The 13,441-nt window shown below is 44.8% G+C and overlaps 1 protein-coding gene across 1 annotated transcript in view; it reads right to left on the bottom strand.

The window, feature by feature from the left end:
* LOC119374699 (exportin-5) overlaps positions 1–8,203 on the bottom strand; it is a 52,993-nt gene extending 44,790 nt beyond the window's left edge. The window contains exons 1-6 of the mRNA XM_049410977.1: positions 7,970–8,203; positions 6,516–6,637; positions 5,952–6,024; positions 4,529–4,666; positions 3,162–3,344; positions 13–48 (exon numbers count right to left, since the gene is read on the bottom strand). Of these exons, the coding sequence (XP_049266934.1) occupies positions 13–48; positions 3,162–3,344; positions 4,529–4,666; positions 5,952–6,024; positions 6,516–6,637; positions 7,970–8,068 (651 nt within the window). The 5' untranslated portion in view covers positions 8,069–8,203. The remainder of the gene's footprint in view (positions 1–12; positions 49–3,161; positions 3,345–4,528; positions 4,667–5,951; positions 6,025–6,515; positions 6,638–7,969) is intronic.
* Positions 8,204–13,441: the final 5,238 nt, after the last annotated feature.

The following is a 13,441-nucleotide window of genomic DNA, read 5'->3' as shown; positions in this document are numbered from 1 at the left end:
ATGAGTACTGACCTCTTGGTTGCTTTCGCCTGCATTCTGGTTGTCTCTCTGCAATGCGTAATGAAAGGACAAGTTTGAAATACCTATAAATAGTGAGAGCCTACAAGTGAAAAGAAAGAACTAACCGCATACAAATAATGTGCATTTTACACACTGTAACCGTCAGCTTATATAACAGAAGCACAAGAAGGACAAGGACAAGAGAGTGCACAACACGAGCAAGGGGGGGTATGCATATTCATCTTTTGTGTTTTTTTTCTTTGTCCACGGTGTCTATGCGTGAGTGTTAGGTCGAGTTTAGTTATATATATCTTCTTTTTATGCAGTAAAGCTTACAGTTGCGAGTAAAAAAGCGCTCGTGTTGTGCACTTTCTTGTCCTTGTTCTTTTTGCGCTTATATTATATAAGCCAACTAGCTCGCCTTTCCGTTTTGCTTCAACCGTCAGCTGTTTGCCTCACAAGTGTGAACACAATGTGGTACGCTCGAAGAAAGAATGCGAGAGGTGTATGTGCGGGGAAGAACAACACACACTAGATCTGAGATTCTACGTTCCTCACTTAAAGGGACACCAAAGTGAAACAATAGGTTAGTTTAGGCTGATAAAGTGTACTCTGAGAACTCTAGTGTTGTTAATTTCGTCCCCATAGGTTTATTAATAGATGAGAAAAGCAATGTCAAAAGTTTCACTTTTAAACTTCCCACTGTAATCTCCAATGGTAATGCCGCTGATTTCAATGTGTTTTCCTTTATTTTGCCTATGCTGGCTCCACGAAATTTCTCAAAATTTAGCAGGTACAGTCTCTCGCTTCCTCGGAAGACAACGTACTTAACTTTTACCGATTAGGAACTAGGTAGGCCATAGTAAACGCAGTCAAAATCTATGATGTCATGGCGATTGGTGTGGGAACTTCAAGGTGGCGTTGCCACCCACACCTTCTTTTTGCGCATTTTCCCGCTTACCGAGCATCTTCTCGCAGCAAGGTTGGTGTTTTTGGTATGGTGAAAGAGTAATTTATCATTATCAGAAAAAAGATTTTCTCTTTAGTGTCCCTGTAAATGTTTTTACTGGGGCTCTTTGAAAAGATGGTGTCACATGGCAGGTGCTCTGGCTGCCCTCCGTGGCGACGTGGCCATCGGCGTAGGTGCCATCACAGTTTTCAGACATAACAGCCGGGAAGGCATACCTAAGAAACAAGAAGATGATATGCCTGACCTTACGAGAAATAACTGAGACTGGCATTTTGTAGCGTAAGAGCCGGGAATACGTACCAACAGTGAAACCTCATAACAACAAAGTCCTATCTGATACGAAGATGGCTTCTTTATATCCAAAAATTCGTCATAAGCGTATATTCTGAACACTGTCCAAATGAAAATGCTATTACTCAATAACTTCATTACGAAGGATAATTCATTATATACGAATTCGTCATTTCAAGGTTGACTTAACAGAGGTGTATCAAAAAGGTTTTAGTGCAATCTATTTCCATAGTTACGAATTCTTAACAGCGCAAAAGACACGAGGGGACAGAAGAGAGGACAAAGAGCGCCATCTTCCAACTGTTATTTCATCTGAAACACTTCACCTTACATACAGTTGCACACTCCATGTGTGACACACAAGCAATCGCAACTGTATGTAAGGTGAAGTGTTTCAGAAGAAATAAACAGTTGGAAGTAAGCGCTCTGCGTCCTCTCTTCTGTCCCCTCATGTCTTTTGCGCTGTTAAAGGGACACTAAAGGCAAATAACAATTTATGTCAGAGTGAAAGCTCAATGTATGACAACGTCTAAAATGGTAATATATTAACAGCAGTGCCCTACTTACCAAGAAATTAAGCTAAATGTATCACACGATGAGCGCCACGAGCGGGACATTTTGAAAATGATCCCGATGACGGGGGAGAGTCCGACTGTACAACTAATCACTTGTAATCAAACTAGCTGCAATAAGAAAAGAACCTTTCGTGCATCAAGAGACATAATAAAATGCTGCTTGTTCGTTTCTGTTTGATTCATGGAAAAAAGAACCTCTTTGGCATTGCCATGGGGAACGACACGCGTGGTTCAAAGGTTTCGTTTTTGCCGAACTGCGCTTCGCCCGGCGCGCTGCTTCGCTCACGCGGTCGCGTCTCAGTGGTAACTTTGGTATCGCGTACTGCCGCGTGTCTTTTGTGCGCTCGTGAAAGTTGCTCTGACAGAAAGTTTGACAAAATGCCGCATGCATGTGATGTTGCTAGATGCCTGAATGGTGCACGCCCCAAGTGCACGCCGCGAGTGCACGCCGCGAGTGCACACCGCAAGTGCACGCCGCGAGTGCACACCGCAAGTGCACGCCGCCGCGCAGTAAAGGCGGGCTACGTTGGGCACGGCAGCAGTGATGTGAGAAAGACTGCTTTTGGGCGGGTGATTTGAAGTGCGATAACGCGATGCGGACCACTAAAAGGTGATTTTATTTCAAAATAAGCACTTCCTTGGCACAAAAGTAGCACTACGAGGTTTCTGGACCGCTATTTCAACAATCAACGTCGACTTAATATTTGCCTTTAGTGTCCCTTTAAGAATTTGTAATTGTGGTACACCAACACGCTCAATCCTACACTCTTCTTTTTTTACTATTTTAGCGCACTTGTTTAACACAACAGAGGACAGAAGAAGGACATGGACACAGCGCTAACTTCCAACATTTGATTGATGCTGAAGGTGCAACATCAATAAATAGGCTAAAAAGCAGTGCACGCAAGTGCATTTGTAGGAAATAAAATATGGAAACAACAGACTCACAAATACATGTACACCTTGGGTTACAGCCATAATGACAGTGGATTTAGATAACATCAACAGTTTGCATGACGATGAGGTCTGAAGATACGCCACTGCCATCCCTACAAATGTGCCTGCATGTGCCTATTTATTGATGTGACACCTTCAGAAGTGAATCAAATGTTGGAAGTTAGCGCTGTGTCCATGTCATTCTTCTGTCCTCTGCTTTGTTAAACAGGTGCGCTAAAACAGTAAAATGGATTACTAACATGCCCAAGCCTATGCCAACATGCCCAACATGCCCAACATGCCAACATGCCCAAGCCTTCACTCTTCAGTTTTCACAGCCGAACAGTTTTCCATTTCACCAGTCATAGCAGGCCTCCCTGCTCACTCACCAGGTCCCGGTATCGGCCGTAGTGAGTCTCGAGGGTGCGCACGAAGAAGCCGCAGATGTCCCGCCGCTCCTTCACGAGAGCTTGGTACAGGTCTCGCCGTCGCGCTCCCTCCACCGTCTGCAGGTCCACCACGTCCTCGGCTAGCCGCAGAAACGTCAGCAGCACCAACTCTTTCTGCGTCTCCTGCGCGAGAGTGCGTGGTGCGGTGACGGTCACGACCGAAGGTCAACGTAGACGACAAAATCGTGACGCAGTTTGTGCGGTCTTACGAGGATGAAAACCAGAGGTACATGATTCACTGAGCTGCGAAACTTGGGGGAAGATGGAGCCCTGAAATGATAGGGCGTCATCAAGGGAGGAATGCTGCTGGAGCCACAGTTCTGACAATGAGACTTGTCTTGGATTAGAATTGAGGGTTCGTCATCGGCACACTCTGTGACGTTGTTGTCAAAGCATCGACTCCAGCAACGTTCCTTGTTCAACGACTTCTCATCATGTTGAACTGTCAAGTCACTCTGCACTCTAAGACACGTCTTCCAGAGAAACACCGATGCTCCGCACAGAAACAACGAAGATTCAGGCGTGAAATTCAACTCGAACTTTGACCCGATGCAGAGAACAAGTACATTCCCTGCATAGCTCACTGCTTCTTCTTTAAGACATTGCTTTGTTGACACTGCCGCCCAAATAAACATGGAAAGCATTAAACCTTCCCCGTTAAGCTTCTCACAAGTTCAGGTTTCCGGGAAATAGTACACCACCAACCACACAACTAAAGTTTGAAATGCTGGCCTCTTTGAATTGCTTGACAAAAGAGCTTACATACCTACACCATCAAATCCCTCCTCTACCAATATTCATGATAACCTAGTCAACGATGTCATCATTTCTTGGGCAAATGTTTACGTTTTTCGTGTTTAGAAACAGCTTTCTTTTTCTGCCTATATTATTTTCAGCACTACGCAATAAACTTCAGTTCGATTTAACAGCCACATTGCCTGTTCCTGTAACCCTTTTGTCTCATTATTTTACCTACAATACTGCTAACACCCAATGGTGGGGGTTCTTGTACGGTGACACAGACAATATATACACATAACAACATCAGTTTGCTTACGTAACAACATCAGTCAATACAGAGCAATACATCAGTCATCCTTGTGCTGTTTACCATACTAGGTGTCATACCAAGCCCTGTTAACAACTATTGTGAATCGCTTCCTCACTTCAGGCAAAAAAACAGTACGCTAGATGAAACGCATAGCACAAAAGCACTGAGCACTCAATCGAGGGATACCAACAAGTTTGTTGCTACATCATGCCAGACAAGGAGGCCCGATATCTTCAATGTGTAATTGAGTGCGTACCCCGATAACGGCCAGGTCATTCAGCTCCTTCATGAGTTGTGGCCACTGCTGGGGCCACTCGCGCTTGATCATTTCCACAAGCAACTTTGCGAGTGCGTCCTTGATGTGGGCTTGCTCCACGAGGAGGTGGTCTGTGCCCTGTGCGAAAGTAGATCACCAAACCTGTCTACACAACGAACACAAATAAAGAACTACCAGGTGTAACAAATTTATTTATTTATTTTTATTCATTTACTGGGTATTGCTAGCCTGTATTCTAGGCCTTAGGCAGGAGTGGGTTATGGACTCAATACACTGCGTTTGATTAATAAAAGACCACGCTTACAAGCAAACAGAACTGAAGAAATGCTATTGGTGTGTAGAGTATGGTGCCGAATGCAGCAATGCAACTTCAGGGTAAATAATTATTGAGCATTAGAAACATCAGACATTAGAAACAAAAGCATAAATTATCGTCCATCAGATAAGACTACAATAACACATATAACAAATTATTGGATATAATGAACTTTGAATATGATGGCGCTAGTTTCGAACCAGATATGGCTATGCTGTAACGACACTGAACTTTAATGATTGGGCAAAAAAAAGAGCCCTGTTCTCCCATTTTACCTAAGAGACAGTTATAGCATACAGTACCTCGCGCACTGACGTTGTCATGTGAGAAATAGCTGCAGCCTCAGCACATGTGAGTTCTTGAGTTCTTACCAGTACAGCATTCGTGTTGTAAATGTGTGGCTAATGCAAAACGCAGTGGCACCACCCGGTTGATGGAAATCAAAGCACTTTTGCAGCAACAGTGGCATCTTTTGTTAGCCCCAGCAGTGTCGAAACGGGCAGCTGGTCTGAACAATGTCACCGACACTTTGCACTCAAAGTGTCACAAGACCATGCGAGCACCTGATTTTACTATTTCTTTCTTGCTGTTGCAATGAAGAGCAAGTGGAGATGGCAAACTCAGATTAAAATCGGAAGCCATGATGTTGCAACGCTACTAACGTGTTAAATTCAAAAGTTAGATTGTGTGCATTGCTCACGGATTGAAATACAACAGCCTAGGGCTAAGTAATGCAGTACATGTGTTTCCACCGTCTACAGTTCGTGTCATATTAGTGTAATTTCGATTCGAACACTTAAATCAGAGTGAATGTTACCTTTAGCGGCCACATTCGTAGCGAAATGATGCAGTTATCTGGTGCAATTATGCATACTAGTCATTATACTAAAACTCTTGATGTTGCGTTTCAGTACATGAGTGGTCTACATAATCTGCAAAGGTCTCTGCTCCATTATGAGCATGTTCACTTCCCACCAGCTATGTTATAACGCATGCAAGAGCTTTGCTTGTAAACAATTACGAGACCGCATTGCAAGATAAGTTGAATATTAAGTATCGTTAATGATTCAGCGTGAGCGAGCGTACCTCTGCCATCATCTTCATGACGTTGTCCTTGATGAAGTGCTTGTCATCAATCGCCATCACGTTCCAGCGAAACCTGTAGGTGACAATTTTATCAGTTTAAGCGCAAACAGTAATTGCACATAAAAAAGAACAAGAAAATCAATGCCTGAATTGCAATCATGGCGACATCCCTTTCATCATTTCACAAACTCGAGAAATTCTTACATGGTACGTGGATTGAATTGAGAAGCACGCAGAAAGTAACCGCGAAAGATGCTCCTAGGCTAATTTTTACCACCTGGTGTTTCACGTTACAATGTCCAAGGTTAGAACGTTCGCGGTTACAGGTAATGTCACAGGATCAACATTGCCAATTCAAGGTTACAGAAAGTGAGAGAGACATTTAGAGATGTCTCAACCTGCACGATGTTCATGAGCATTTTTACATTTAAACTGCACTGAGGTGCAGCCATTGTGGCCAAGAATCGAACCCGCAACCTTATGCTCGGCAGCCGAATGTCACAGCTGCTATGATGTCGTGGTGAGTGTAAGTAAGTTAGAAAAGAAAAAATCATATTTTCTCACTTGATACAGTGCTCCACGAGCTGCAGTCCGATGTGGCGGACCACGGCATGGTTACCCTTGGCGGCAAGCACGAAGCCACACTTTGCACAGAGCGGCGACTTTTCCTTGAAATCTTCATAAGCCTGGGCGAGACAGAGAGAGAGAGAAAGCAAATTTATGACATCTTAGTTTCATAATGAGAGTGGACAATTGAAAAGTACAGAAACTCTTCTGAAAATCTGCCACCTTCATTTGATCGACACAAATAAATTGAGCCCCTACATTTTCCGATTTCTTGACCCCTGACATGATCTGGGTGCACCAAGTTGAAAATGTGCGTCAGTCGCGATATGAAATCCTGTGAGGATACTTAATAAGACACTATCAAAACAGAAGCGCGGGCGAACAGCTCCTTACAAGTGGCAAGGCTCGAAGAGGAAAAATGAGATGAGGTTCGAAGTGATGAGGCAAATGGTTGGAAACGTACAATTAATTCCGCAGCACCCAATGAGCCATGACTTGATATCCGTGAGACTACTTTTTGGCAGACTTCTTTTCATTGGTCCAACTATTATACTGTCTCAACAATTGGTCTATAAGAATGTTTGAAGGAAGGCTGCGGGTGTTTCTTATTCATCTGAGCTAGTAAAAAAAAAATGAAGGTTAGCCTTCACACCGTCTTGTCTTTTTTCTAGTGTAGGGTAAATCCCGAGAGCATTATGAAATTAGAAGTGTGAACACAAGAACTTTAAGCTTTCATTGTACAACAGAGAGGAGAATTGCTTTTCTTATGCAGAACAAAAAATTGAGATTCTTAATGTTGTCGTAATACGCAACTGTTCTTCCAGAAGCCCCCTGTATTCTGAGGTGCTTCCCGAAGCCCATTTAAATTACTCTTGAATTCTGAGCCCATTGGCTTTCCTGCACTACTTATCAGCGTTTTGCTAGCAGGCTCAATAGAATGCAAGCATCAAGTTTTGATTTTGAGAACCTGGCCAAACTATTCAACTGCGACTGCCCTCGTTAACCGTATGATTCTTTTAGCCGTACGGCTGCAAACACGTCTGAAACATTTCAATTGTAACTATTCCGCAACTTCGTGAGACAGGCGACTCGACAGAATGTTCAACAACGAAGTCAGGAAAGCAGGCACAGTTCTGAAGAGATCCGTATTTCGCAAAGCTGAAAGCTAGCAGAGTGAGAAGGACAGCTGAGCCGCGTAGTTATGAATTCAGGCTACTGTTTCGTAAGTGGCTTTTAAGAAAAACGCCGGCACATGTTGCCGCTAGCAACTCTCGTCGAGCGATAGCGCCGCGTTCTCGAATCCATCGACCACCACTCTATCAGCAGCGCGTTTAGGGTTCAGAATGCGCGATTACTTCGTACCGAAGTCTGCACATCCCGCGCGCGAGAGAAAAACTTCTCCATCACGCACTGTTAGTTTGAGCACGGCGAAAGAAGACATCGAAACTAACGTGGTAGGCCTCCGCTCTTCGTTCGGGTGTTGTCGTGGGTGACACGGCCGCTTCCACACAAGCGATGACGCTTTTGCAGGCCTCTTCGACGTCCGACATCTTGTTGACAGTCAAAAGCTGGCCAATATACCGTTTTGCCGGCTCAAAACATCGTCGCGACGATGAAAAACGCCAGACTCATCGAGCTGCGCTCCGTTTTTCTTTACTTTGCGCGAACTCAAAATAGACGCCATTAACAGTGTTGCTCGAATGCGCTGTGAACGACGCCAGGTCAAGGGCCAGATTTCGGCAGACTGGGTCGTTACAGCGCACTGCTTCGCTTTTCCAAGCGATACGGTTGCAAAATCGTGTCAACTCAAACGATAGCTTGCGTAAGCGAAATATTTTTGCAGAGATTGCGTTTGCAGAGCGATATTGTTCGAATAGCACTGATGACGGCTCTCTGCTGGCGTCTTTCTACATGGACCACAATCTGAGATCTGCTGGACGTTCTGCCGGTTGGTTTGCGGTGCCTTACTGCGATGTTGCATCGAAGCTGTGCAAGTTCATGCGGTGCTACACGGCAATAACGGCATTATTGAAGCATGCATTGATCCAAACGACATATCCAAAGTCTAATCCAATGTTGAAAAAAGCGCGCCAAAATGAAGACACTGGGGCCAGGTAGGTGTCTTGCAAGATCTCGCTTGTCTTTGAGTTGCGCAACATCCTTTTTTTTTTTTTTTGAAGATCGAGAGCGCGTAAGTTCAAGTGAACTCCGTCGGCAAGTCATATTGAAGCCGGAAAACTTGAAATTGACGAGGAAATTCTGTTGCATATTCAATGGTCTTTCTTTGGATACAGACTCGTGGGCCAAGCACAAATGACTGCAGTGACCGAGAGATGTGAAGGCACGGAGTGTGTCAAGGTGAACATGCATATGGTACGCCTTCGCGTAGTTGTTGCAGCTACGCACACAACAGGAGAGGGGCCGGAATGGGTTCACGCTGGACAAGTGTTTACAAAGAATACTTACCAGAACGCCGAAGGTGGCTGAGTGCTTGTCTTTAGGAGGAGGGGGAGAATCAGTTGGTGTGGAATAATTTGGGGAGGGTGCCAGGATTATTCTGGAATGGTGTGAAGTGGTTCAAGCGTCCACCAATTCGGGACAGGTACTGGGTTCGATTCCCAGTGCCGCCGGGACACCGGTTTTTCTAATCAAGATAAAAGTACCCCGGCTTGACGCTCTTGGGGTAATTTCACGAAAAGGTAGCCTCTTCTTTCCACTCCCTTCATCCCCCCCCCCCCGCACCCTTTTCGCTGAGCTGTGCTCCTTTTACTGGTTGCACAACTAGACAATGAGGCCAAGAAGGTATAGGGGATGTCATTTGTGGTCTTTTATCTGTCTATATACTGCATGTAATTGTGATATAAATGCGAAGAAATTAAAGAGGATGAAAAGACAACATGCCGCCGGCAAGAACTGAACCTGCAACATAACGTACAGTAGTAATTATAATATGAAATTCATTCTGCAGATTACGCAGAATGAAGAGCATTCTGCAGATTTCCACGAGTGCTCCTTTAGGATGGGGCGGAAATGTGTCGTGCTGAACTGCAACAGTGGGTACACATCCTGCAAGGAATGTGTACGCAACCTTCAAAGTTTCTAGCGACTCGGTGAGGTTGGAAGCGTGGGCTTGTGCCACACCAAGGAATAATCGAGAGCTCACGCCTTGTGACTACGTTCGCGAGAGGCATTTCTCGGAGAGTAAGCCCCATCATTCGTTGAAAAAACTCACAGGGCCCCTTATGCATTAGACTAAGACTACTCGAAGGCGAAAACCATCTTATTCTTCTTTTTCTTCAATTACGTGTCTATACTGCCTCAGCCCCGTGCAAAAGCTTTCTGCACCTAACGTGGTTTTGCCCTGCCTCTAGGATCGGAGGCATTACAAGTTTTCTGCACCTCACCTGGTTTTGCGCCGATCACGGAGGCAATTCAAAGCGACGATGTCATGTAACGATGTCACGTCATGATGACGTCATTATAACGTCGTGTGGTGACGTCATCACAGCATGATGAATGCTGACGCCGCCGACCCGCTACTCTTGTATCGCGATAGTATTTCAGAGATACTTTTGCGTATCTGTATTTCTGTATCGAGATACATTTGAAAAATGTATTTGTATCTCAGTAGTGAAGTACTTTTACGATGTATAGTTGGTATCGCGATACTATGCAGGACACAGGTATTTCGCTACATTTCCTTTTGTCTGAAATGAGTTGAGGCGTGTTTCCAAGGGAGGGATGACGTTTTTTTTTTTTTTGTACCAAGACAAGCAAAGGCGCGCCGCCGGTCGCCGACAGAAAGGGTGGCGATGGTTTCCCCTCAAGCACAGAATGGCCCACGTGGTAAAGCGCGCGACTCCGCTAACGGCAGAATCGCGGAGGAAGTGTTGTCGGCCTCTCAAGGCTAGAGTCACTGTATATGCTACCTTTAAAGGTAGCATATACAGTAACTGTACTAAAGGCCAGTGCAGCACGTTTTTTTTTTTTTTTTTTGTGGGGTGGCAAGCCATACTTCGTCACCCCCCGTGCGGATAAAATTTGCCATCTGCACGGCATTGTAATTTCGCGCAAAGGTAGGTACTAAAGTCCCTAGATTTTTCCCTGTTCTTTCTTAAGTACCGACAACCATTGAAGCGCCGGCGACGAATCTCATTGGCTAACGCTCGTTTTCGGTAGCCATGTTCTTCCTAACTCTTTTCCAGCACCTGGTGAAACGCGTCCCCCATTCACTAATGACAGGGGGTTGACGGGAGGAGAAAGGCGCGTCGCGGTAGCATATTGTCCGCTGAAAGATGCGTGGCTAATGTACTTAGACGCACATGGCTTTGTAAATCTTCCAAGTTAGGAAGAAAATGGCGTCGGACGCCAGCTGCGCGTGAGAGAGGGCCGTGAAAGGAGGCAGTTGTCGATACTTAAGTAAAAAGTAGGGGTGTGCGAATATCAAATTTTTCGAATACGAATCGAATACGAATATCTACCTTCGAATATCAAATCGAATATCGAATATCAAAGGAAAAATGCTTACACCGTAACAATATTTTATTTAACATGTATCGATTTGAAAAAAAAAAAAAACATTAACAGCCTGACTGGCAACACGACATACACTGCTATCTCCAGAACACAATGTCCAGGCTAGCACAATGTACATCACAACACAAGCAAATATCACGGCACAATGAAAGTAATGACTAGATGTTATGATGAAGAAATATGAGTTGCTCCACATGATCAGGCAGCAGGCGCTCCCTTCTAACAGAGACAACCCCCCCCCCCTGCCACTGAAAAGGCATGCTCGCTTGGAACAGAAGTGGCTGGTATAGGGAGGTACACGGGGAAAAGCTTTGCAAGACTGGGGTATCTCAAGGTGCCTAGATTCCGCCACCAGTCACATGGGTCACTGTCTTTCTTCAGAAGTGGTCCCGCATAGTGAACGAGTGGTAGTGCGGCACGTTACGGCCGCATAATATTGAAAATGTATGGTTACATGATCGCCAACAGCGCTGCACGTCGGAGATGCACCAGCAATAAATCATACGTATTGGGGCGCTCGTCGCAGGCAGATATCGTGCCTCCGTGTACTTACGATGCTTATCGCTCTTCTCGGCAACGTTTTTAGCTATACGAACGCAGCAGAAATGTAGAAGACGAGTTATTTTATGCAAGATAATCGAATGGCATATTCGAATTTTTCGTATATTCGAAGTTATCGAATATTCGAAACTTTTCGAATACAAGATTTTCGAATCGAATACGAATATTTCGAATGTAATGTTCGACGAATATTCGAAACTTTCGAATATTCGCACACCCCTAGTAAAAAGGTAAAATCTAGGGACTTTAGTAGGTACCAACGCTTTACAGCAGTGGAACTAAAAATTGTGAGCGTACAACAAAAACTAGATTTGTTACGTTTTTTACGTTTGTCATTGTATGAAAATTGCCACTTACGAAGGTTTTTTTTTATGCTAAAAAATACAAATCCACCTAGGTTATTTATTCTAGTTCCAGTTATGTAAACGCCACTGATCAAAACATGTGAGAATTTTTGTTTGCTTACGTACGCCTGATAGTTCCTGAGAAAAAGGTGCGCAAACTCCAAAAATGTTGTTTCGAGAAAAACGCGGAAATTAAGTAGGTGTGCGCGCGCGTTTCCTGTCAACGTGTGAAAGAAAAAGGACCAAAAATTATTTTTGAAAGCGCTAGTGCCCGAGCGTGAAATATTTTCTGAAAGACAAAGAAATTCTCCCATCAGGTGATTGCAAAGTCCAAAAATTGAATTTTTCGATCAAAGGAAGTCTCAACTCACCTTAGGCGGAAGCAACCGCGAAAGTGAAGTGATCGTAGCATGATACATTTGCGGAGAGCTGCAAACATGCAAGGGGCAAGCAGCTAAGGTCACACACTCCCCTATGCATTTGCCTCAGACGAACCGAAGGCGGAAGCCATGTTCTTCGCCTCCTTCGATTGTACTGACACCTCCCCCCCCCCCCCCCCCCCGAAAGCGAAATTCGACACAGCCTCCGAGATCGGATGCATTGGAAGCTCCGGCCACTCACGTAGTCATTGCCTCGGAGATAGGCCTACCTTTGGCTAAGCGACGGTGTTATGTGATAACGTTACAGTGACGTTATGGTGACGTCACAAATTTAGGTGAACTGTGACGTCGTGATGTCATGTGGTGACGTAATTACATGATAATTTTTTGCATCACTCGTGTTGACGCCGCCGACGGCCGCATGCCGCGTTTGATGAAGTATCTGACACCCGTGTCAAGTGGGTTTGTTAAGTGTACTTACGGGGAGAACACTTAGGCTAAAGCGCGCTTTACCAAATCTAAATCACGCAAGCGGAGTGTCACTCGCAGGAGAGCATACTCCGCTCGGAGTGCGCTCCGTGCGTCTCGGCCTGTATTGACTTGCAACGCTTGTAGAAAGACAGCGGCGTTTTTCTGTGAGAAAAGAAAAGGAGTTTGTTTCAAATGATAATTCAACGTAAAATAATAATCCCTCTTAATTCCTTTTTTTTGCGTCTAGGTAATCGAAAAACACGCTCGCAGTCTGTGGCCATTTCTTCTTTGCTACTAGTGCGCTCTGCTTTCCCACTGAGCAACCGTACTGTAAAGTGTCACTCAGCATTCCGAAGCGCACTACCCGTAAGTGCACTTATCTTGCCCACTTGACACGGGTCTGTGGCTTTTGCCTTAAAGGGACACTGAAGAGCAAAGCGATTTTTCTCGCATTAGTAAAGTAGTCTTCCACGATACCAAAAAACACCACGCTTGCTGCGAGTAGACGCTTAATAAGCGAGAAAACGCGCAAAAAGGAAATACAGGTGGCGACGCCACCTTGGAATTCCCGCACCATATGCCGTGACGTCACATATTTTTGACGGCGCCTGCTTAGGCCTACGTAGTTCCT

The sequence above is a fragment of the Rhipicephalus sanguineus genome, chromosome 11 (assembly GCF_013339695.2).
Source record: "Rhipicephalus sanguineus isolate Rsan-2018 chromosome 11, BIME_Rsan_1.4, whole genome shotgun sequence".
Lineage (NCBI taxonomy): Eukaryota > Metazoa > Arthropoda > Arachnida > Ixodida > Ixodidae > Rhipicephalus > Rhipicephalus sanguineus.
The sequence above is the reverse complement of the archived record's forward strand: the minus strand, read 5'-3'. Positions and strand labels throughout refer to the sequence as shown.